At 34.5% G+C, this 27364-nt stretch overlaps 1 protein-coding gene and 2 long non-coding RNA genes across 3 annotated transcripts; 2 read left to right on the top strand and 1 right to left on the bottom strand.

The window, feature by feature from the left end:
• The first annotated feature begins 1603 nt into the window (after positions 1 to 1603).
• Positions 1604 to 26672, top strand: LOC120170560. The gene is made up of 4 exons (XR_005520787.1): positions 1604 to 1743; positions 7988 to 7990; positions 14576 to 14586; positions 26661 to 26672. It is a non-coding gene; the product is annotated as an uncharacterized LOC120170560 (long non-coding RNA).
• Positions 20058 to 21465, top strand: LOC120170559 (U-box domain-containing protein 8-like). Its single transcript, XM_039178509.1, has one exon. The coding sequence runs from the start codon at positions 20185 to 20187 to the stop codon at positions 21283 to 21285; it is 1101 nt and encodes a 366-aa protein (XP_039034440.1). The 5' UTR covers positions 20058 to 20184; the 3' UTR covers positions 21286 to 21465.
• Positions 21885 to 22026, bottom strand: LOC120170561. The gene is made up of 2 exons (XR_005520788.1): positions 21990 to 22026; positions 21885 to 21959 (listed from the first exon to the last, which is right to left on the bottom strand). It is a non-coding gene; the product is annotated as an uncharacterized LOC120170561 (long non-coding RNA).
• Positions 26673 to 27364: the final 692 nt, after the last annotated feature.

Below are 27364 nucleotides of genomic sequence, written 5' to 3'. Positions count from 1 at the left end.
TTTTATGTTCTAATAAAATGAATTTTCCACAGCCTCTTATTAATGTGTATAAAAATTTCTGATTAGTAGAAATCTTAAGGCTTTAACATTTGGAAAAGGGCTACTAGGGGATGCTTTTTTCCATGCATTGACTGAGTGTGGTATGTTAAGGAGTTTGGATGTGAATGATGCTATTCTCGGTGATAGTGGTCAAGAGATACCTATTAACCATGATATGTTATGTGATCTGAAAGTAACTAAATACCGTGTGATACGTATATCTATCAGGTGAAGCAAAATCTAGATTTGATTGTAAACTATATTTTGATGTCAATCTGTTCTTCCCTTATGCTAACATCTGATCTTTTGCAGGTGCCCACTATTAAAGAGTTTGTCCTTGAAACGTAGTAATTTGGCACAGGCAGCCCTTAATTGCCCCATTTTACAGCTGCTTGATATAAGTGCATGCCACAAACTTACAGATGCAATAATTCATTACATAGTAACTTATTGCCCTCAATTAGAGTCTTTAGACATGTCAAATTGTCTGTGTGTTAGTAATGAAACATTTCAAGAAATAGCTCGCTCTTGTTCTGTTATCCATGTTCTGAATTCGTCATATTGTCCTAACATATCTCTTGAGGTCAGATTTTGCAAATGGTTAATTTAGTTCTAATTAGTGCCACTTTCTGGTTAAGCCATATTTTGATGAATTTTCTTTCTGTGAAGTATGTAAGACTAACAATGTTAACGGTTCTTAAGCTTGACAACTGTGAGGGTATCACTTCGGCTTCAATGGGTGCAATAGCATACAATTTTATGTTGGAGGATTGAATCATTTTTCTCTTATATATTGCTGCTACCTAGATGTTTTTTCTATCAGGGTATGGAATTTTCTCGTTCTCTTAGGCAGAGTAAAATAAAGGCATTAACAGACCATTCACTTAATCAGGAGATTGAATAATCCTGGTTATGTGAATACTTGTTATATGATGTAAGTGCTTAATTTTAATTTTAGTAAAACACAATCATCGTACTTGTCTAATGTTATCATCAAGATATGTCAGGTAAAAGCCGTAAATTGTTTCTTTGGTAACTGCTAATAGATAAGAAAAGAATATATTTGTTTCCTCATTTACTGTTGAATTTGTTGTCAATCACTTCGACAGTATTCCTATGATCTTCTGTTGCAATATTTGCATAAAACGCAATCCACTGCAGTGCTTGGGGTCATCAATGAACACATTAACTTTCAAGGTGATGCCATTTTCATTATTCATATTCTGCATGTTACGTATGCAAAAGAGGTGTTGTTTGACTATTGTTTTTTTTTTGTTTTCTTGCATTTTCTTCTTGACAGCCCATTTCCATTTCTGATGATACAGAGGTTGTAACACTTATTGGAAGCTGCCAGGATGTAGCTAATCAGATAAACCAGAAAGAAATGCATTGGGGAGTGAGTTGCTGAACTGGTCTTTTAATTATATATGGATTTAACATATATAATTCTCCTTCCATTAGTGAAAGTAAAAGGGTTCCTGCTGCCATCAACTCTATATTGAATCCTATTTGTACTCCACTTAAATACGTATTTGCATACTTTTTCACATATTTCTAATATTTTTTTTAACTTTGAGCTTCTTATACTTCTCATAGTTGCTTGAAGATTCCATAGAAGAACGCTTGGAGAAAGCTGGAGGTTTGCTTTCTGATTCTGAAAAGACAGAAGAAGAGAACAAAGAGGGGGATGTAGATGAAACTATGGTACTTTTTGCTGTAAAAGGTCCTGTAAAAATTCATTATATTCCTTCAGCTTTTGAATGAATATATTTTACTTTTGTTAGTTTTTAGATGTTCAAGTTTACTGTAGTAGGATTATGAAGTTATTGTATGATTAATGGCAGAATCAGGTTTTTGTTTTTAAATTTGTTTTATCTGTTCCTTGTATCGACATATGATTACAATATTTTTTATAACTTAATGTGAATATATTGTATGCAAATGGATTGCTTATGTATAATATGATATATATATATATATATTTAGTATTATGAGACATTAAATGTGATTTAGTTTGATTATTTGTCAATCTACAATATATATATATATATATATAATTTACGAAATACAATAACGACACACGAATGTGTGTCATCTTCATTTATGACGGGGGCTTCAATGACACACAATATAAGTCATACATGTGTGTCATAAATTTATGACACACAAATGTGTCATTTTCATTTATGACAGGGGCTTAAATGACGCGCAATGCGCGTCATAAATGTGCATCATAAATGAGCATCATAAATGTGTGTCATAAATGCGTGTCATAGATTTATGACGCACAATTGCGCGTCATCTGATATTTATGTCGGTGGCTTCAACGACGCGAGTTTGTGTGTCATTTGCACCCATAGATGACGAGAATTGTGTGTCATTAAAGGGGTTTTTTCTAGTAGTGTTTTTCTTCTTCTTCCCGTGGTTTTTCTCTCTCCTCCATAGCTTCTAAGGTAAACTTCACTTAATCAGTTTTTCCTTTTGATTATAGGTTGTTTTTGCAACCTTAAGTGATATGTAAGTTTAAGGAAGGGTTAAATAAGATTAAAACCAAGTTATGGAGGAAATATTAGAGAATTAAGAAAATGGGTTTTGAAATGATATGTTAAGATATGAGTGTTTATGGATGTTTACTAGTAGTTTTGACTTGTCAAAGTAGTAAGCGAGAGATTAGAAGCATTGGATGGGTTTAAAAACAAGTTAGAAAAAGTGGTGTGATCTTTATAATTGATTGTTCTTGGGAGATTTTAGATGTTTTAAGAAGCTTAATGAATTAAGGCTAGTAGGAATAAGCAAATAAGAGTTTAGTAGTATTATTGGGTATAAACATATGGAAATTTGACCAAATTTGGGTAATAATCGGGCTAAAAAATGGAAAATCTGGGTAAGGGTATCGGTACTAATAGAACAGTACCGATATTATAGGCTTGAAATTGAAAGAATCAGCTGGGAAGTATCGATACTGATGCAAGACATATCGATACTATAAGGAAGGTATCGATACCATTGTTAACAGAATGCAAAAATGCTATCGATACCGTAATAGAGTATCGATACCATAGTATATTAGTATCGATACCATGGTAGGGGTATTGATACTAGTGAGCCAGAAATTTTAGAATAGGCTGATATTGTTATGGAAAATTAAATAATATGTACTCTTGAGTAATGTTTAAGTATAATTGTTAGGAAATATATTAAAATTGATATTGTATGTGTCTTTATTGGATTCTTGAGTAGATCGAAATCCCGCTCCTGAGTCAAGCAAAACAAAAGGCAAAGGCAAAGTACCTGAGTAATCAACTTTGTGTTTTGTATACAATAGCGAGGCAATCCATGTGAGTGCATTTATTTTATACGTATATGTTACGGTAGTCATAGATGTATGATTGATTGATATATGTATGGTGATTACCAAATGGGCACTTTGTGTGCAAAATGTTAAGAAATTCATAATTTGTTTATGAATTTCCGTATTGGACATTTTGTGTGCAAAAAGTTAAGAAATTCATAATTTGTTTATGAATTTCTGTATTGGGCACTTTGAGTGCAAAAAGTTAAGAGATTCATAATTTGTTTATGAATTTCCGGATTGGGCACTTTGTGTGCAAAAAGTTAAGAAATTCATAATTTGTTTATGAATTTCTGTATTGGGCACTTTGTGTGCAAAAAAGTTAAGAAATTCATAATTTGTTTATGAATTTCCGTATTAGGCACTTTGTGTGGAAAAAGTTAAGAAATTCATAATTTGTTTATGAATTTCCGTATTTGAACTTATGTGGAAAAACTAGGAAATTGTGTGAATTTATGTATTGGTATTGTGTGTACAACCCACGTAATTTATAGGAATGGTTGGGAAATGAAAGTATTGGCAATATAGGTGTGAACTATAGAGTGTTTAAAGAATTTGAAAGAATTAATGGACATCAAAATGGTTATGATATATTTGTGTTTTGAATTTTTGCGTATGAGTATTTATGCCTTAGGAATTTGTTAGCGTGTGTTAATTTCATGCGTAGGTATTAATACAAGCTGAGTAAGGAGACCATCAGACATCAAAGTAAGCATCGCCTCGTCAGTAACAATATGACATACATGTCTACTTTTGATGTAATTAGTTGGCATGTAATAGATTTAGTAAAAATGCTCTGAAATTATTTGATTTACCATTATGTAAAAATAATGAAATGTTTGAACATCACTTTTGGTTATCTACTTAAAATTAATGTATGTTTTATTATTATTAAATTAAAATGTTTTATAAAAAGGAGTAAAATTTTATGGGTTTTCAAATATGAAAATGTTTTAAAAGTGATGAAACATTTGTACCTCGTATACGGAAGGGTATACGGGAGATGGGTGTTACAACATGCCTATTCATATGTTCCAAACTCGTCATTTTCTGTTAAAAATTTAACAGACGTCTAAGCTAGGTGTTAACATATTGAATGATATATAATAATCATTTGAAGTTCTGGGATCATATTTTATCATATCCCAACCAGCATATTAACGCTCAGTTCAGATTATCGTCATTTTTTTAACAAAAAAGGATGAGTTTGAAATATATAAATAGTTGGGTAACTATTTTGTAACTTTTAATAGTCGAGGGACTCAAAAATGGAACACTCTATAACCGATGGATCACTTTATAACTTTTAATAGTCAATGAACTCAACTAAATAACATCTTATAGTCGGGGACCATTTGTGTACTTTATCTTAAATTTTATTTAATTACTAATAGCATAAAGAAAAATATCTTATATTACAAGAAAAGTCTATGAAAAATAAGAGTAAATTAATTACATAAATCAAACATTCTCCTAAAACCATCGAAGTACACATACTAGTCATCTGAGATTAAAAAAATGAATTTACAAAAAAAAATGAAAATTGAACTAAACAACTTGATGATATGATTGATACAAATAAATACTATTGTCGATGAAAAATGATAAAAAACCATAAAAATTAATATAAATATACATTAATTTGTTGACAAATTGACATTACAACAATTCAATAGTGATTTATCTTTTGTGATTGTGAGTGTCTACAAATATTAAGTCAAAGATCTCAATACAGTGATAGATTAGTATATTAACCAAATAAATATTGTTTGTATATGGAGAGCAGTCGTCATATCTAACTTTAAGAGAAAAAAATGTGTGCTATAAAAATAGATAAAAAATATTATAGATAAAATCATTACAATTATAATATGAAAAGAGAAAAATTATTAAATAAAAATAATAATATAACTCATATTAAAGGAGGGTTGAATTATTCATTCAAATTAACAAAATGACATTAAACGTTTTCCATTTTTTTGCATATTGTGTGTAAATATTATTGCCAACCGTACCATAAAAACACACTTAAGATCAGTACACATAATAAATTTCCATTATAAACAAAACATTCTCGGTATCGCAAATTTACTTTTTCGTTATCGAAAATAAGTCATTGGGCAAACAGCAATTCAAGACCAAAATTCTGCTTTAATTATACAAATAAATCTTAAAGTGTTAAACTAATACCAACACTAACAATATCATCGTTTTGTTGATCCAGTTATGGTATTGGTCCCTCTATAATGTTAGGTCTTGAGATTTATTCCATCTACTTTAGTTCATCATAATTTTGGCTTTGTATTTTAAAATATTTGTACTAGGTTCAAAATAATAGTATTATTTTTGGTATAATCATCTATATCTATTATAATAATATCTCATCCATTTGTTGAATAATCTAAATTAGATATTATAGTAGTCTACTACAATGGCAACTCTTCAAATTCAGGGACCAAGTAATATAGGAAGTGAGAGGGGCACTTGCCCCTCCTAAAATTTTTGATTTAATAGCATTTTAGGTCCCTATGATTTTGAATTTAAGTAAAATTAAACTTCTGTCCTATCCCAATTTTTATATTAAATACATAATAAGTCATTATTATTTTGAAATTAAGTATCTTACTTCTCGCAGTATTTGTTCTTTGATCCATCCATGCTCAAATCCAACCTATTCTACTCACAATGTTAAATTTTAAATATTTAAATCGAATAACAACTTCTAAATATTAAGATAATAATATAAACCTAGTCAAAACTCCACCAGCATTATTATTGCTTATATTAGGAGGTTTTATTTTGGATAGGTTTATATTGGGAGGTTTACCTAATAGGTTTTTTTTTATAAGAGGTTTACCTAATAGGTTGAGAAAATTAAAAGTATAATAAAAGTAATATAAAAATACATTAAATCACGTGATATATTTTTCTTACAAACCACATAAATTTCGACTTTTGGACAGTTGACTTTAGATGGCAACCACTCGTAACGGGGGGTTGGTGTCGGAAGCCGTTACTCGGTAACCGCTGCGGTAACATTTTCAATCCTCTTTCTTCCCTCTGCTTTTAATGCCAAATTAATTTCTTTACTTTTCCATCCGTTTTATCCTCAAAAGGTAATACCCCATCAACGGTTTTATAGATATGACTCAGCAAAGACGTTTCCCAATTTGACCCTCAAATTCCTCGGTGCCACAAAAATAGCTATTCTTGTCATTAATGAAAGGGTAAACTATGCCGTCGCTCACTAACTTTTAGATAATATATCAATTTACTAACAAACTTTACAACATTTTAATTTGAACATTAAATTTTAGTTATAGGTTCAATTAGGACATTGGAATTAGATCGCTAACGGTGTAGTGATACTATTGTTTCTTCCTTATTTTTTCTATTAAAATCATCAACTCTTCAAACGATCATAATCGGTTAATCATTACCATTCATTGGTTGTCATCATAAAAAAAAATTGACATCAAAACATACGCATTTTAATTATCATTCTTCTTTTCTAATTTGTTTTCCACAAACTCATTCAAAGTCACTGAAAATCCATCTAAAAGTTCGATCTAATGCTTCAATCTCACTCATTTGATAAGGTCAATTTCAAAGTATGTTGTTTATCTTCTAGAAAAATGTTTCTTATACTTCAATTTTTAAAGAAATACACCAAACAAATCAAATCCAAATTCCTAATTTTGATTCGACTTCTCACGAGATTATTTTTTAAATTGTATCAAATGATGTTGTTTAACTTATTTTTAGTTGGGTATTCTTTCCTCCTTATAGGTTTCCCATCGTTTGATGGTTAAAAGGGTTTTTAATGAAGTCCGTCCCATTTTTTTTAAATATATCATTTTGAATTTAATGGCCCAATTGAACTCCTCAAACTAAAATCTAATACTTCTATTAAAGTGTTATAAAGTTTAGTGAAAAAAAGCGATACATAACTTAAACTTTAGTGGCTAATGATATAATAATTTTCCTTTAATAAAAATATATTATTGACGACTTTGGATATTAATTGAATCAAATAATTAATCTAATTGAATTGATTTAATATAGATTAGATTGTGAATTTCATTAACTCACGATCAACTTAACCAACTTAATTGATTAAATCTGATTTAATTGATTGAGATGATAATGATTTAACCTTAAAATAAATGAATAAACATCAGACATATATGTTTCTTTTTACTTTTCTTTTCTTTTTTTTAATGAAGAAGAGCCTAATACATCAGGCTAGTGCTGCGAATCAGCGGCTTGAGGTAGTATCGAAGGCGAGTAAATCCACAGGTTTCAAGGGGGAGAATCAACAATAAGGTAAACATAGAGTTTGTATAGACAATATAAATATTTTATTAAATATTTAATAAAATATTTATATTGTTGATACAAACTCTATGCTTACCTTATTTTAATATATATTTTAATAAATGAAACTTTAAACACTTAGATTAAAAATTATAATTTAACATGCACTAATTAACTTATCTTAGCGGTTATAGAAATTGTTGTTGTTCTTAGAGGTCGCGGGTTTGAGCACCAGCAACTACATCATGGTGATTAAGCGTTCATTGTCAAATGGTTGAGAAAGTATTTAGAACAAATATTACTTTGTAACAATCTTAGCTTATTCAAAAAAAAATTATAATTTAATATTTATTTTTATTTAAACCTTGAATATATGATTTTTTAAAGGATAAACTACATGGATGATAACTTATATTTGTGGTTTGTCCACTTTTGGTCACTGATTACAAAAAAAACAGATATGGTCACTTTCGTTTTCATTTAATTAAGATGTAGTTACCTCAACTTAACTGTCGTTACCAGCAGTTAAATATTTTGATACAATCACACATTTGATCCTTGTTATTTAATTATTCTCTCAATTTAGTCAAATTTTTAATAAATTAAAATAAATTTAATTCTCTAATCGAATGATACCACATGTCATGTCACATGTCACCATTCGGTTGGAGGACTAACTTTATTTTAATTTAATATATTTATTTCTACCAAGCAAAGAGTAACATATGTCACCCTCTGGTTGAAAGAAAACAAAGGAAAGCAAATTAGGGCAAAAAATATTCACTTAGGAAACTAAACATGTATCCAACCATTAATCCAAGAACATTGCTTAGTCTAAATTATATGACATGGTGTATATATTTTGTATCTTAGTGTAAAACCCCAAACCCCGGGTTAGTAGTTCGAGTTAACTCGAAACCTTTAATTCGAGCCCAAAAAGGCCCATTAGATTAGTTGGATAAATTTTAGTAAGAATTGGGCATGGTTTGGCCCAAGTGTTGGACTTTTGGGATAAGTTTAATAAGAAGTAAAAAAGGAAAATGACCTAAGGTGTGATTTCCCCCTTTTTCAAATCAAGAGCTAAACCCCTTTATTCTTTTATCTGATATCAACGTGAACTACTCCATCTTAACTCACCAAACACTCTTTCTCATCCCTCCCATTTCTCTCTTCATTTTCCTTCCTTCCAAGTGAAGATTTAAGGAATTCAAATCCTAGTTGAGTTTAACTCAAGTAAGAAAGATTCTTCCCCAATTCAAGAGCTTCATTTCAAGCCCCATATGTCAAGTTTTAAGTTTTAAACCAAAAATGGGTTTTAGTAGGGGTTTATGAAATAGAGTATTCTAGCTTGTGTTTGGGGTAGTATAAACTTTAAGAAATGTTTATAGGCTTATAATAGCCTCATAAATAAGTCAGTAACATATTTTCCTTATGCTTTAGTGAAAGAAGTTAGAGAAGGGTCCAAAGTAAGGGGGATGAAAAGTTGTCACTTGGGTGATTTTGGGGAGTTTCCATTAGCTAAATCACCAAGGTAAGACCCTTATAAACTTTCTATAATATTTGTAAGCCTTATCATGCATTTATGTAGTCTACATTAGCTTTTGAAAGATTAAGAGCATGTTCATGGTAAATCTCACATTTATGTGTTTTTATGTTATATGATGACTCTTTATAACCCTAATAAGTTTAAATAAGATTGTAATAATGTTTGGGGACCTCCTTAGGGCCTTTAGGATGGTTTTGAAAGGTTGAAGTTACCCAAACAGGGCATTTTTGGGTGCTAGTATCGATAATGTATGTGTCAGTATCGATACTGTCACACCCCAAATTTTACTTAAAAATAATAATTTAATTAATTAATTAATTAATGGGAAAAATGAATAATTTTGAAGATTTTTAGGCCAAATTTGAATGTGTAGGAAGTTTAGGGACTGACCCATGGAGTAGCCATCCATCACCCTACCAATCGGCTTAAGTCACTATTTGTGACTTCAATTATGAATATATATTATAATTTAGATTGGGTTATAACCCAGATCCAAGGTAGAACCCCTCGTTTGTGTATTAAGTCCTAAACCCCAAACCCTTTCTTCCCTAACCTTAACCGTCGCACCCTTCCACGATTCACCCCGCTTCGATTGTCATTGTTATTCCCCGACCCTACCAGCATGATCGGTGACCTCTCGCAGCCAAAACACCTTGTATTCCTCAATGAGATCAGTCGCACATTACCGTGACTTAAGCCGAAGAGTTCATCGAAAACCCTTACGTCACTGCCTCTTTTTCCTTCGATTCCTGTCGTTCTAGCTATTGGTTGGCTGCACTGCTGCCTCCTCCGTACTGCCCACCTCCGTCCACTCAAAACACCACCGATGGGTTGAGTTTTCATCATCGTTTTCCTCGTCTCCAGTGTGGGTAAGCATTTTGGCCCTTTTTCTTTTGTTTCAGGTGGTTTTAACTAAAACTGAGCATTGTTGTTTCTTTAATTTGATGTTTGGTTTATCGTGGAGTAGTCAGAAACTGTCCCCCTACCCATCACCGTCGTCACATGCCATCGCATGTACGTGGGGCTCATCTTTGCTTCTGGAATCCTTCTAAAAACGGTCTAACCAGATTGAATCGACCCAAACCAGTCTGATTCAACTCAAACCGAGCTAAGTCAACCTGAACTGGTTTGACCCGTTGGCCTTGACTCGAACTGTTGACCGTTGACATGCATGATGACTTTGAATTTGACTTTGATCAAAGAGTCAAACTTTTTGAAAAGTCATATTTTATGTTTTTCGACGTCTTGAGTCTGAATCTGAAGTTCGTTTTGCCAAATTCGAACTTGAAAACCTCTGAATTGACCGTTAAACGAGAAAGTGCATATGTAACTTAAGCAATTTAATTAAGTTCGTTTAATTTAAGGTTAATAAATGAAATATGTTATCGTTTATTTAAGGTACTCATGGATTTCATGACCGTTCGTCCGTTCGACCCAGTTCTTCCCGATCTGTCTGTTCTCGTGATCTTTTGATTTCTTGTATAGCTCCATAACCCTGTTAAATATTTGATTTAGATTATTACTCTAATTATAACCCCGTTCTGATATGACTTAGGTTCTCGTACAACATAAGAGCATAGTGAAGCCAATGCTCGATAAATCTCCCGGACTGATTCATTATGTGAAGTGTGTTTCTTGTGTGCCACATATCCATTATAAATATATGTTTGAAATATCATGTGCACATGATTGTTTTATCTGATTTTCAATGTGTCTATATGTTTGATTTGATTCCATATGATTTATCTAATTTAAAGTTTGATTTTTGATTTACTAAAGTAAGCCTAATTGTCTGATTGATATTCCATCCTTACTATTTTTACTGATAAATAAATATGTATGAATTCTAATTTCCTACTACCACTGGTTACTGTCTAAAAAATATTTTTCTCTGGGATACTTTGGGATTTAGTATGAAATCTCTGCAGGTTTAGCTCGGTTAAACTGGTTCCTTATATAGGTTCATACCGATCAAACTGGTAATTCTATGTGGACCTAAGGAGACTTTTGGGTGAGCTCTTGGGCCTAATGGGCCTAGTGGTAAGACCTTATGGACCCTAAGGTACTCCCTTAGGGTGGCTCCTCTACTGTGTGCATTGGGTAAGTCCTTATGGGCCTTAGGGCACAAGACTTAGGTGGGAACCTACGCTTCAGCTAGGGTAAGACCATATAGACCCAGGGTGCTCCCATTGGTTGGCACCTATGCCTTTCAGGCCTAGGCTAAGTCCTTATAGATGCAGTTATGAGGAACTGCATATGGTGTTTGGTTGGAGGGCAATTCTATATTTTAAGTTAAAAACACTATTGACGTTTTCATAACTTAGAACTAATTGTTTTGGAGACTTATATGTATGTTCTATTTCTACACCGTTGGAACACACTAAGCTCCCTAGCTCACTCCCCCAAACTTTTCTCTTTCACATATTTTGAATATGCATCCCGAACCTACCACTTAAAGGATCGACACATTAGTACAGTGATATTTTGTTATAATGTATTTATCTTCCGAGATGCATTTATTTTGGGTAACATGTGCCTATATTTTGAAAATGTTGATTTAATGATTTATACTGCCTTCAATACTGATGTTGGAATTTTTATTTTTATTTAGTCCTTACGATAACTTTTATTTACATAAATTGAATTTTAATATTATCAAATCTATTTTTAAAGATGTTTATTCGAAATATGGTTTTAAATTATTGAAAATGTTTTGGAAAACTTTATTGTAGTCTGCTAGATCTGGTCGTAATACATAGGTCAGATCTAGGGGTTACAGATAATGTTCTTATATTGGGTAAAAATATATAAGTTTTTAGGTGAGAGTATCAATACTCTAGATTTAGCCTCATACCTAGAGGAGGGGGTTTCGATACCGATTTTCCATAATACAATTTTGGTATCGATATTCAAGGGAGTATCGATACCAAGGGTTGAGTATCGATACTCTCTATATGGGTATCAATACTACAATCCTTTTCTTAAGGTTGTTTTAAGTTGTTGGTATCTATACTTTAATGGAGGTATCAATATTTTTGAGTCAATATCGATAGTGATAAGTCAGTATCGATATTACCTCAGTTCCAAGAATAAGAAATTTAGGGAATTTTAGAAATGTTGTTGAGGGACCCAAACCACTCTTTAATCCTTCACTAAGACATCAAGTTATAATGATATTAACAAAGTTAATTTTACTTAGAAACCCTACACTCTAGGGAATCATAAGACTTACTTTGTATGATGTTCAAGAAAAGAGTTAGACACCCGAACCCCTATAGAAAACCAAGGAACATTTGTATGTTAAGATATGACAAACCCTAAGATTATGCATTATGCACTTCTTTGTTAACTGGGCGTAAATGCCCCAAGGCTCGACAGAGCAAGTTAACGACTGACGCAATCCAATGTAGTATTCCATATTTTCACCCTAAGTAGGATAGAGGGGTGTGTGAGCTTCGAGATGTAGCACCTCAGTCGCAGCATGACGCTACCTAAGTATATATGTTCCAGCTTAACATATTAGTATACTAAAAAATATGTTTTAAGTATATGCATTAGAGGATACATGTAGTGTAGTTTGCTTAATAGTGTGTCACTGAGCTCGTAAGCTTAGCGTTTGAAATTTGTTTTCGTGCGCAGGTTAGGAGCATGAGCTTTTGAAGGAGCCTTTGCCTGAAACGTTTAACACCAACCACCATCTTTTGAGTACGTCTTGGGTTATATAATAGTGGGCATATATTGTAAATGAACCCGTGTATGTCTGGTCAAAATGAAATGTTTGATTATTTTTTAAACTATAAATTCAAGTTATTTTTAGGAGCTCCAGATTTGTAAACAGTATTATAATTTATATGATTATATATGTCAATATATGGATTTATGCAAATGAATCTGTAATTTTTAAAAGAAAAATTTTGATCAATCACTCTGGTAGTCCGAGTGATGTCATAGTTTGTCGATCTTCGGGTTGTACTAGATTATGACGTTACATTTAATGGTATCAGAGCATCAGGTTAAGTTATTTCTAGGACTCGTGGGTTAGAGTTGGTAAAGGTTTATATACACACATGCACCTAGAATTTTGAGATATACTATTGAGTATGGAATCGTTATAGTAACCTCATTTTTCTTTGTTGTTTCATAATCTAAGTATGGATGGTGATTCTGATCATAGTTAGGAGGGTATAGTAGATAGTCATGCCTCCTTGGTTGGTGACTAGGCGGATGAGTTTTTCCTGAGCATTGAGTCTAAAGTTTTGGTAGACGTTGGGGTCGGTAAGTTTTGGTACGCTGGGTTTGGTAAAGTGACATTCTTTAGGGATTTGATGAAGACATTAAGACGCATAGTGCGAGCCATCCCTAGGACTTCAGCCACTCCACCTTACCCACCTTCACCTCCAGCCCCTTCGATTGTACCACATCAAGAAGCATCGGCAGAGTGCTTGCGCCGGTATAAGATAATCGAATTCTTTAATTCGAGAGATGATGATTTGATTGCTATAGATCAGTGGCTTAGGGATACTTTTCACACACTTAGATAATTGTATCTGACTTCTGATGGTAATTTGGAGCGTGTCATCTCCTTGCTTAAGGGTGACACCATCGACTAGTGGGAGACAATCGAGCTAGCTATGGAGCCCGAGAGGTCGATATAGGAATTTTTTTATCAGAGTTTTAAGAAAAATATATCAGAGAAGCTCATATTGATGGTCTGAGAGATCAGTTCCTTAATCTGAAGTAAGGTGACTATTCGATGATAAAATATGAGGTAAAGTTTCTTCAGTTGTGTCGTTATGCACCAGAGATGATTCTGATAGAGTATCACTACTGTAGTAGGTTTAGGAAAGGCCTCCAAATTGAAATTCTCACTCATCTAGCTACTGACCAACCTAGGGTCTTTTTTGAATTGGTACTTCAAACTAAAGCGGTTGAGAAAGTAGTAGAGATGAGAGCTAGAGCCTCTAGTATTATTTTGGAGAAAAATCAGGGGACAACAGAGTCTTCAAGACCTACTCAAATGTTATCCAAGAGGGAAAAATTCTCGAGGTTCATAGACAACCCCAACAGGCCAGTCCAGGGGACGGGCCTAGAGTTCAAATCGTGGTGGCAGATCAGGCTCTCGTAGGAGACCTTTGGCGACTACATCAGTGGCTAGTTCTGATGGATCAGTAAGAACACCATATCCTGACTACCAGACTTATAGAAAGAAACATTTCGGTGTATGCCATTTTGGGATATGAGGATGTTATGGTTGTGACTCCCTTGATCATTTTGTTCGAGATTGTCTAGAGGCACAAAAAGCTACACCGAGTCAGACGTAGAGATTAGCCCAGTCAGTGCAGAGGGGTAGAGGACCCTCTAAAGGAGGTATTTATGCTTCCGGCTAGCATGATAGAGGTTTTGTCAGGTCTGTAGCCAGTCCATAGCCACAAGTAACTTCTCGTCAGTACGCCATGAGGGCTCAGAATGAGTGTGACCCAACCGATGTGATTTTAGGTATATTTACCGTGTTTTCCATTCTGGTTACAACAGAAATAGATCTAGGTCCACGCATTCTTATATATGTTATGACCTAGCTCAAGAAAAAAACTCTCAATTGAGAATTTAAATATAGGGTTTATAGTGTATAGTTCATTAGGGTTAGACATCCTGGTCTATAAGATTCATCTTCATTGCCCTGTTGAATCCATGGTCAAATTTTCCCCATCAATCTGATAGAACTACTGTTTAGAGAGTTTGATATGATTCTACGCATGGATTGGCTCTCGAAACACGATGCAAGTCTAAGGTGTAAGGCTAGACGACTCAATCTTAGAAAGGGTGATAAAACTAAGGTAATGATGAGAAGTGGAGACTTTGGGTGTTCAAGAATTATTTCAGCAATCAAGGTGCAAATGATTATTGAGAAGGGTTATAAAGCTTTCTTAGCACATATGGTTGACACTCGGGTTGTAAGTTTATCGGTTGAGAATATCAAAATTGTAAGAGATTTTAAGAATGTCTTTCATGAGGATTTAGCAGGGTTACCCCCAGATAGAGAATTAGAATTTAGTATTGATATATTATCGGGTTCCGTTCCTATTTCTATTACACCCTATCGCATAGCACCGACGGAGATTAAGGAATTAAAGGTCTAACTTTAAGAGCTTTTAGAGAAGGGTTTCATTCAACCAAGCACCTCTCATTGGGGGTGCTAGTCCTTTTTGTAAAGAAGAAAGATGGGTCGATGAGGTTATGTATCAATTATCCTTAGTTGAATAAGTTAATTATCAATAATCAATACCCTCTCCTTGGGATAAATGACCTTTTTGATTAACTTAAAGGGGCTTGTGTTTTCTCAAAGATAAACCTAAGATCTATGTATTACCATTTGAAGGTTAGGGATGCAGATATAGACAAGACGACGTTTAGGACAAGGTACATTTATTATGAGTTCCCAGTGATGCCGTTTGGGGTCACCAATGCCATCAACACATTCATGGAATTAATGAACCATGTTTTCCACCCGTACTAAGTTAAGTTCATGGTGGTTTTCATAGATGATATATTGATGTACTCACGATCTGAAGAAGAACGTCATCGACACTTCCACATAGTTTTATAAATTTTATGAGAGCGTCAATTATTTGTTAAGTTTGGAAACTGTGAGTTATGGTTATCCAAAGTATCTTTTTGGGCCATGTAGTATCAGCAGAAGGCATCTGGGTTGATCCTCAGAAAATTCAACCCGTGTTAGAGTGGGAACTGCTAAGCAATGTGACATAAGTTTGTACTTTCTTAAGTCTTACGGGTTATTATTATTGGTTTGTAAAAGGGTTCTTAATGATAGTTGTACCTATGATGAAGTTATTTTATAAGGGAGTTATGTTTGTTTGGGATGAAAAGCGCCAGAAAAACTTTGAGCAATTAAAGTTTGTTCTAACCCAAGCACCAATTTTAACGTAGCCAAAATCTAGTAAAGAATTCATAGTGTATAGTGATGATTATTTGAATGGTTTTGGGTGCTTGTTTATGCAAGAGGGGAAAGTGGTAGCTTATGCACCTCATCAACTCAAGCCGCATGAGTGAAATTATCCTACCCGCGACTTACCAGCTGTAGTGTTTGCGCTTAAGATTTGGAGACATTATCTGTTTGATGAAAAGTGTCATATATTCACGGATCATAAAAGTTTCAAGTACCTGCTTACCCAAAAATAATTGAATTTAAGGCAGCGTGTGGGTAGAGTTGTTAAAGGATTATGATTGTGTGATTGACTATCACCCAAGGAAAGTAAACATAGTGTAGATGCACTAAGTATGAAGTCGATGGTGGACTTGAGGGCTTTGTTAGCACAATTGAGGTTGTCTGAGCATGGAGGATTGTTAGCAGAACTTCGAGTAAAGCCTGGGTTGGTAGGCAAAGTCAAGAGGTTGCAAGGTTTCGACGATCGCTTGAGGGCTCGCGTAGAGCAAGTTCACTGAGGCTAGGACCTATTCTTTGAGCTAAGAGATGAGAATACATTGTTCTTTAGAGGTCGGTTAGCCTTCGCGCAATAAGATTCTTCATGAAGCACATTGTAGTCCACTCTCAGTGCACCCGGACAGTAATAAGATGTATCAAGAATTACGACCGTTGTATTTTTGGCCAGGTATGAAAAGGGAAATATATGAATTTATAGCGAAATATTTGGTATGTCAACAAGTTAAAGCATAACACCAGATTCCTTCAGGGCTACTTCAACCAATTCAAATTCCTCAATGGAAATAAGAGAATATGACTATGGACTTTGTAAACGGGCTACCTATGAATAGACAGAAGCATAATGCAATATGGGTGATTGTAGACAGGTTAACTAAGTCAGTTTATTTTCTTCGAATATGGATGGATTTCACCGTAGAAAGATTAGCACAACTGTATATCCGCGACATAGTAAGGTTGCATGGGGTTTTGATCTCGATCATATCTGATAGGGATCCTCCTTTCACTTTTTGATTATGGAAAGCTCTTCATCAATCCTCAATCACCAAAATACATTATAGTACTGCTTTTCACCCTCAACAGAGGGTCAGTCAGAGCGTGTTATTCAAGTCCTTGAGGACATGCTCAGGTGTATGATTATAAACTTTGAATGTAGTTGGGAAGACCACCTACCACTAGTGGAATTTGCTTACAATAATAACTACCAGTCTTGCATCCAAATGGCTCTGTATGAGGCTTTATATGGACGCAAGTGTAGGACTCCCCTATGTTGGTCTGAGCTTAACAAAAGTAAGTTAGTGGGTCCTGACTTGATTAAATAATCTGGAGAGAAAGTTTGATTGATTCAGAATCGGCTAAAAGAAGTGTCTGATAGGCAGAGATCATATGTGTATTTAAAGTGTAAGGAAATCGATTTTCATGTTGGTGACAAGGTGTTTCTTAAAGTGTCTACATGGAAGAAGGTGCTTTATTTCGGGCGTAAAAGAAAGCTAACCTCGCGCTTTGAGGACCATATAAGATTCTCGAGAGGATAAGACTCGTAGCATACCGTTTAGCTCTACCTCTAGAATTGAAACGTACCCACAATATGTTCCACGTGTTTATGTTAAGGAGATATCATTCCGACCCTTCTCATATCATTCTTTTAGAGCAGATCGAGTTAAGCCAGGATATGCCGTATGAGAAGGAGCCGATAAGGATTTTAGCAAAGGATGTAAAGGAACTTCTAAGCAAAAATATCCCTTTAGTAAAAGTATTGTGGAGGAACCATGGTACTGAAGAAGCCACCTCGAAAACTAAGAAAGATATGCAGCTTCAGTAGCTGTATCTTTTCTACGCAGATAAATTTTGAGGACGAAATTTCTTATTAAGAGAGGAGATTTTAATACCCCAACCCTGACTTAGTCATTCGATTTAACCCAAAACCTTTAATTCGAGCCCAAAAAGACCCATTAGATTAGTTGGATAACATTAAGTAAGAATTGGGCTTAGTTTGGCCCAAGTGTTAGACTTTTGGGATAAGTTTAATAAGAAGTAAAAAGGAAAATGACCTAAAGTTTGATTTTCCCATTTTTCAAATGAAGAGCTAAACCCCCTTATTTTTATCTGATATCAACGTGAACCACCCCATCTTAACTCACCAAACACTCTTCCTTATCCCTAATATTTCTTTCTTCATTTTCCTTTCCTCCAAGTGAAGATTTAAGAAATTCAAATCCTAGTTGAGTTTACCTCATGTAAGAAAGATTCTTCCACAATTCAAGAGCTTCATTTCAAACCCCATATGTCAAGTTTTAAGTTTTTAACCAAAAATAGGTTTTACTAGGGGTTTATGAAATAGATGATTCTAGCTTGTGTTTGGGGTAGGATGAACTTTAAGAAATGTTACTAGACTTCTAATAGCCTCATAAATAAGTTAGTAACATGTTTTCCTTATGCATTAGTGAAATAAGTTGAAGAAAGGGTCCAAAGAAAGGGGAAGGAAAAGTTGTCACTTGGGTGATTTTGGGGATTTTTCATCAGCTAAATCACCAAGGTAACACCCTTCTAACCTTCCTATACCATTTTTAAGTCTTACCATGCATTTATGTAGCTTGCATTAACTTTTGAAAGCTTAAGAGCATGTTCATTGTAAATCTCACATTTATGTGTTTTTATGTTATGTGATGATTCTTTATGACCCTAATAAGTTAAAATAAGACTCTATTAATGTTTGGGGACCTCCTTAGGGCCTTTAGGATGGTTTTGAAAGGTTTAAGATGTCCAAAAAAGGCATTTTCGGGTGCCAGTATTGATATTGCATGTGTCAATATTGATATTGTTATTATATTAGGCAAAAATATATAAGTTTTTAGGTGGAAGTATTGATATTCTAGGTTCGATCTCATACCTGGAGGAGGGGTTTCGATACCGATTTTCCAGAATGCAATTTCGGTATCGGCACTCATGGAAGTATCGATACCAAGGGTTGAATATCGATACTCTCTATAGGGGTATCGATACTACCGTCCTTTTCTCAAGGTTGTTTTAAGATGTTGGTATCATACTTTAATGGAGGTATCGATACTTTTGAGTCAATATCGATACTGATAAGTCAGTATCGATACTACCTCAGTTCCAAGAATAAAAAATTTAAGGAATTTTAAAAATGTTGTTGAGGGACCCAAACCACTCTTTAATCCTTCAATAAGACATCAAGTGTGAATGATATTAACAAAGTTAATTTCACTTAGAAACCTTACACTATATGTAATCATAAGACTTGTCTTGTATGATGTTCGGGAAATGAGTCGGATACCCGAACCCCTATAGAATATCAAGGAACGTTTGTATGTTAAGATATGGTCAACCCTAAGATTGTGCATTTGGCACTTCTTTGCGAACTAGGCGTAGATGCCCCAGGGCTCGACGGAGCAAGTTAATGGGTGATGCAATCCGATGTAGAATTCTGAATTTCCACCCTAGGTAAGATAGAGGGGTGCGTGAGCTCCAAGTAGCCCCTTAGATGCACCATGATGCCTACCTAAGTATGTATGTTCCAACTTAGCATATCCGTATGTTACCAAAAATGTTTTAAGTATTACATTATATGATGCATGTAGTATATTTTGATTATTAAAATGACGTTGAACTTATGAGCTCAATGTTCGAAATTTATTTCCTTGCCCAGTTGAGCAGAAAAAAACATGTAAAATTCTATTCAGTTGGGAATAAACATGTAAAATTGTGCAAAACTGCGCGTTATTCTTTACGTAAATTATATTCCCATTGAGGAGGATACTATAGTCATTTCGTTGTCCACAAACTTACCTTCTTCTTAACCTCTCTCTCTCTCTCGCTCCCCGCTTAAGCGATAAAACAAAGTTCTTGCCTTTCTCTCTCTCCACTGCTTCCAAAACCTCATAAACCCTCCTTTTTTTTCCAAAAGCTCTGAGAAGGAAAGCTGAGGCTTTTAGTCGAGTTGGAAACGAGATGGCAACTCAGCTCCCTGACGATTTCAAGTGCCCTGTATCTCTCGAGATAATGTCCGACCCGGTTATCCTTCCATCGGGTCACACCTTCGACCGAGCATCAATTCAACGGTGGCTAGACGCCGGCCACCGGACTTGTCCGATTACCAAACTACCCTTGCCTGAACACCCTTGTCTTATCCCGAACCATGCCCTCCGCTCCTTAATTTCCAACTATACCCTCGTCGCTCCTTCAAAGTCACAGCCTTGCCCTCAACCCCAATCCCTCATCTCTTCTCTGACCTCTCCATCGTCCCCTCTCGCAACCAAGCTCAAGTCTCTCACACAGCTGGCCAGACTCACCAAACATGACTCAGCACTTCGCCGTAAACTAACCGAGTGGGGAGCGGCCCCCGCGGTCCTCAAGTGTGTCGACTCGGATGACTCGAATTTACAAGAGAAGTCGCTCTCTTTACTCCTTAATCTCAGCCTAGACGATGATAACAAAGTGGGTTTAGTCGCGGAAGGCGCGATTAACCGGGTCGTCAATGTCTTACGTCTCGGGTCACCCGATTGCAGAGCCATAGCTGCAACGATTATAACCAGCTTGGCCGTCGTGGAAGTCAATAAAGCAACGATAGGGGCGTACCCGGATGTGATTCAGGCATTGGTTTGGCTTCTGATTTCAGGCCAAGGAAGGGAAAAGAAAGAGGCCGCAACTGCTCTCTATGCTCTCTGTTCATTTGCTGATAACAGAAGGAGAGCTATCGATTGCGGGGCGGTGCCGATGCTGGTTGGCTTATTGAATTCCGGTTTGGAAAGGGCGATTGAAGTGTTGGGATTATTGGTGAAATGCAAAGAAGGGAGAGAGGAGTTGATAAAGGTTAATGGGTGTGTCAAGGTTTTGGTTCATGTTTTAAGGAATGGAACCTCAAGGGGAATTCGATATGGCCTGTTTACATTGAATTGTTTGTGCAATTGTTCCGAAAGGCTTTGTTTCGAAGCGATCAACCAAGGAGTTTTGGAGATTTGTATGGGGTTAATGGAGGAAGAGAATGAGAAGATAAGGCTATACACTTCGAGTTTGGTTCAGACTCTGAGAGACAATCATGCTATCGGATGACTTGAACAAAGCTTTCGGTGTTGGAAATGCAGGTGAGTTGTTGTTGTTCAGTTCATAGTTTGATTGTACAATAGGAAACACAGATTAGATTTTTGTATCCATGTATATCTGAAATAAAGGCCCAGACATGATGAAAGGGAGGGCTTGTTGGTTCTCCCTTGTTAGATGTTGTAGTGAAAAGTAAATAAAAAGTTCAAAGTTTTTGTTACTAAAATTATAATTGTGTTCTGAAGCATGCCCCTGCTATGTCTTTGGTCTCTTTTCGATTCCAAAACTTGTTTAAAAGAATTCGAAAATACTAAAGCATTGAACTTTAGCAATTGTATACTTTGATAAGGTACCATAGTGTTGTTTGTTTGCTAATTTGCATGTTGTAACCATTTGAATGAGACTTGATACATTCTTTCACTTGTTCGCTAATTTCTGATCTTGTGATTGCTTAACTATTTATAGGTTCTCAATGTTGATTAACAAATATGGACACCTAAATGGTCTGTTACGAATATGACATTCGGCCTTTCGGCTTGTAGTTTTCCTCCAAGGATAACTTGGATTGTGAAGATTGTAATGTAGCCAAAATTCTACCTTTTACACTTTTGCTTGTTAAGCATAAGAAGAAAAGCATATCCTACCTTGATTTAGACTTTAGGGTACTTAAATAGAATGGAGTATGCCTATGCACAGTTTTTATTGTAAGAACAAACTAGGAATGCTGAGTGGGTAAAACAACTATTTTTTGTGCAAGCCTAGTTTTTGTGCCTGGCTATACGAGAAGCTGATATGTTCGTTCAAGCAGCTCGATATCCATACGTTCTAACTTGATCCGATTCGGTGTCATGAATATTTACATCGGCTGTGTTTGTCTGAACATAGCATGGGGTTCTGACACTCAGCATGCGTTTTAAAAGTGATTTTTGTGAAAGAAAAAAAGGCATGAATTAACCAAAGTGCAATTGTCTGGTGAAAGAAGCAAAGTTTGTGCTTTTACTTTCTGCATTTCATATTATAAAGAGGAAAAGTGATCATTGTCGGTCCAATCCAACAAGCAATACATATTTTTTACTTTATAATGTTTAAACATTATATTTCTTCCCTTTCTTTGTTTGATGGCGACATAGATCAAGTGAACAAACCAAATCATGCAACAAAGAGAGCTTTGCCTAGTGTGAAGGAAGCACTTTAGTTCATAATATGCCCAACTTGAACTGCAAAAGTGGCAGTTTCATCTTTGTTGAATCCCTTGTCATTCGGTTGGCTTTTTGGGCCTAATAGCTCACCGACGATAAGCCATTGGTTTGGGTTTTTCGGCCTAATAGGGCAACCTAGAAAAATAATTTGCAAAATATGTCATATACATTTTTATTTTGGGATCTACAATATTTTTTACAGTGCATGGAACTCGTCACCTCAATTTTTTATTCAAGGTGATGAGTTCGAATAAAAAAATATTTTTATTCAAATTTTTAAACTTGATGTGATGAATTTTAATAAAAAAACTATGTTTTATTGGAACTCGTCACCTTGAGGTGACAAGGTGACGAGTTTCATATTCATTGTAGTATTTTCCGTACTCTCCTATATAAAAAACCGACACCTTAATGGGCTAAATTAAAAAACCCGGAATCCTTAATTGGCCAAAAAACCATTGGTTTGTGTTTATAGAAGCCGTTGGGCCTTGGAAGAAGTGCTTTAGGGCTAAAGTTGAAATTATGAAAATGTTCTAATGGAAACTTGATAATGAATCACAGGAAGTAACGTAGAGGCCATGGAAAAAGAAGAGAAAGGTTAAAATTTTATGTATTTTTATTTCATGTGATCTCGTTTTTCACATGTTATTAATGTTAATATTAATATTATGCCTTCATGAAACGAAATCATTATGCCAATGCCTTTTAGGAAAGCTTCTCCTCTTGGGTAAGTCTATGATCACATGGCACATGGTATTTCAAGTTTACAAGGTATATCACTTACCGAATGAATCGATCCCTAATTCTTTATCAATTAATGGTTCTTTATTAAAGACAAATTAGGTATAACTACTAACCAAATACGTGGATTAAGCACTAATTAATTGTATATGGTTGTCTGATTACAATTTTGCTTTTGAAAGATCCTCTTGAAAACAAAATGGGTTTTCTTTCTTGGTTTAATTCCAATCAACATCTTCAAACAATGATTCACGATTTATCCTAAAAATTCATAATGATTCAATCTTCAGAAGTGTCAAAATGACTTTGACAATTTTAAATCGGAAAACAAGAAAAAAAATTCCATAAAAATGACCATGGCTTGGTATGATCTTCATATTATACATTCGGAAGAAGACTGTAAAATATTGTTTCTTAGATAATGATCACAACTTTAATAATTAAAATTATACGAAAAATTATGAATGATTCGTTAAAATTGTACGAAAATTTATCTTTTTGTCCTTAAGAAGGGTAGACACATCATTTCGTCCTATGTGTCACATATATTATTATTTATATACATATATTATATTAATTATAAATATATATATTTATTACCTGTTTCATTTGTTTTGTAGGCTCAAAGCCTAGCGTTTTTACAAAGGGTGACAGTAGTCCAAGTTACACACCCAACAAAGCAACCCAGAGGCCCAGTTGCACATGCAACCCAAACCCGGGTTCAGGACCCATGAACCAACCCGAATCGGTTAGGGTTTTGCAACCCTAACCCCATCTTCTATTCCAGACAACGCCTCAAGCCCTTGTTCGAGGAGCCCTCACGCCTCCCTCGGCCGCATTTCACGGCGCCGCACATCTCTCTCCTCCAATAACCCGAACCCTCCGGCGCAAGGAAGGCATCAAACCAAAAACCAAGCAATGATTTAGTTTATGTAGGACTCTAAAAATAAATTTTCCTAGGCTACAAATAAGATGTAAATCGCGTTGTAAAAGGGGGATTACGGGGAGTTTTACACGAATATCACACAAGATCACAGAGGGGTTTACACACAATATATTCACAAAATATCGAGAGAGATACCACCAAACCACAAGTGTATTCAAGGCATTATTTTTACAGTTTCGAAAAGAAATAAAGGTAAAATCTTTTTCGTACATTTGCGATATTTCTTGGCTTACATGTGTGGTCCTTTTCTCCTTTCTTTTGGTTCGAATCAAACCCCAAAAATGACTTTTGGCCGATGAACAGGGGGCTTTCGAGATCTTTCGTTTTAGATCTACCCCCAAGGCTCACGTTTTAAAAAAACTATTTCGATATTCAAAATAAGGGTGAAACATGCTTTCGAAAAATAAAATTTTTAAAATTTCGCCACCAATGACTGGCGACCGATGGTCGGATTCTGGGTTTTTTGATGAACACTGATCTTGTTCTTCACCTTCTGAAAAATACTCGAGAGCATTTGCTAAAACGGGGGGGGGGGGTTAAGGGAAATGGGGAAATCCCATTATGGGTCCCTCGTTGTTTTTAAGTATTCAATTTGACCCCTCAGAGTTGATTCTTACCCCGAATTGCTTTTAAAATTAACCCCCAATTAATTGTTTCTTGCAAATCGGTCCCCTTCACATTTTAATTGTTTTTTTATTTCTTATTTTATTCATGTAAATATTATATTTTATTATTACATATATATAAATACATATATTTTATTTATTATTTTTATACCCTTTTATTTTTATTTTCTTTTATTACTGTTTATTTACTGTTATTATTATTATTATTGTTATTATTATTCTATTTTACTTATTTCTATTTTTACTTTTTTTATATATTCTATTTTTTCCATTATTTTATTTTTTATTTTTATTCCTTATCTTTATCTTTTTTTATCTTCTTTATATTTGTTTTATTCATTCATTTATTTGTATTTTCTTCTTATTTTTATTTATTTGCTTATTATGTATATATTATTATTATTATTATTCTTTTTTCTTCATTTTATTTTATTCATTTTTATCTTTACTTTATTTTTTTTATTTTCTGTATCTTTTTTATTTCCTTTACTTCGTTCGTTTTTTACTTTCTTTATTTTATTTATTTTTAGTTTTTATCTAACACGTTCCTTGACTTTCTTAAGGGTACACCTTTAAAACTATCTAAGGTAAGTAACTGGGATCGTATTTTTACCTTCTAAAGTACAATTTTCTTAATTTAAGACAACTGGAAATTACGTAGTACCGAAAGGGCAGTTCAAGGGTGCTAACCCTTCCTTGACTGTAACCGACTCCCGAATCCGATACATATTTGGTAAGACGCAGATGAGGTAAGAAATAAGGTATCCGATTAACCCATTTGTTTTAAAATAAATGATCGATGGCGACTCCAATTCGTTTTCTTAAGTCGAAGCCCAATTTTGGGCCCAACCAAAAGACGACCGCGACAGCTTGGCGACTCCGCTGGGCATGTAAGTGAGTCAGGCCATAATTAATTTTCGGTTGTCTTTTTATATGAAAATAGTAAATTTTAATTTTAATTTATTTATTCGATTCCAATTATTTACCTTTGATTATTTTTCAAATAAATAGTTGTACTGACATTTTTTCAATGATTTCAAATTTTGAAAAGTTAGAATTAATTTTCGGTTGTCTTTTTATATAAAAATAGTAAATTTTAATTTTAATTTATTTATTCGATTCCAATTATTTACCTTTGCTTATTTTTCAAATAAATAGTTGTACTGACATTTTTTTCAATGATTTCAAATTTTTGAAAAGTTTCTATCTCTGGCTCTATACCCGAGCTCCGAACCCTTTTTAAGTGGGGGTAAAAGCGACGCATTTGTGAGAATTTATTCTCTGCATGGGCCTAGCAAGTAACCTTTGGGATTCATATACCTTATGTCTTCGTGTGAATTTATTCACCGCATATGCATAAGGGAATGTATTATCTCGAGTTTAACTTAGTCCACATAAGCTTGTAATAGGCTTAGGACTAAGGGTCTAGCAAGCCCAAGGGGGCACCAGCAAGGAGAACTCGTGCACCTTTTCTAGAACCTAAATCGAGAGACTATAGGGAATTAAAGCCCACCCCAAAACCTCATTTCAAATCCTAGGATGCTTTGATATTATTTCCTGCTTTATTTCATGTTCAAAGCATGTGAACTAGAAATTTATGCGGTTAGGACTTGTTCAAAATCAACTTGTGGGATAGATATCATGCCCGGGTAAGAATAATAAACATGTGGGCTAGATATAATGTGGTGTAGGACTATTTTCATTATTTTTTTTGTTCTATTATCCTTATCTTACTAACTTTTTTCCTTTAATTTTTATTTTCTTTTACTTCATTTTTTATCATTTACATCATCCAAAAGAGGTGTTGATCCACCAAAAATGTGTTCGTTAAATGTAAATAATTTGTAATAATGGACAAAGGGGTTATAATACAAGAGGTGAAAAGCTCGAAGGTCCGACCATGGTCAGAAAAGACTCATGTCAAGAAAATGCGGTGCCCGCGATCGAAGAGTACACCACTTTATTTTCTACTGAAAGACTCAGAATGGACCGGGATTTACACTGTGCACACCAAAAGTCAACTTTTTGAGCTGGCAAAGGTTGCAGGGGCAAGACGAGAAAAAGATTATTGACCTGGAGAGTCCCTTCAAAGACAACATGCCATTGTTGACCAATCCAAGAAGCAAACAAGTGAGTTTTTCCCTTCACTTGAGGCTTTCAAAGGCGTTTTTGTTGAAGGCAGACTCAGCAGATAGTAGATATGCAGCCATTCGAGAATTCTTGGAATATGTACAAAAGGAAGCTTCTCATCTGCATGGTTTAGCCAAAGGAGCTGGAATGATTTGAAAGGGTATTTAACCAGTGACAAAAAAAAGACGGAAGACGAATCAGCTTGTCAGAGGCTGTTCGGGATCTATACCGTCAAAATGTTTTTTGTCTCCTAAGACGTAACATTTTTGTCCCCAATAAGGATTATTTATAATAACAACACATTTTTGGATCAATGTCTCGAACATTGCATGCATTATGCATTTAAACATATTTTGCATTATGTTATTTTAATTTCTTTACATTCGCATTAACCACCTTCACATGTCTCATCAAAAATAGGAACTTTTCGACCCTATTTACCAATAACT

Source organism: Hibiscus syriacus, unplaced genomic scaffold (assembly GCF_006381635.1).
Source record: "Hibiscus syriacus cultivar Baekdansim isolate YM2019G1 unplaced genomic scaffold, ASM638163v2 tig00111783_pilon, whole genome shotgun sequence".
Classification (NCBI taxonomy): Eukaryota; Viridiplantae; Streptophyta; class Magnoliopsida; order Malvales; family Malvaceae; genus Hibiscus; species Hibiscus syriacus.
This window is presented reverse-complemented; position numbering and strand designations above follow the sequence as displayed.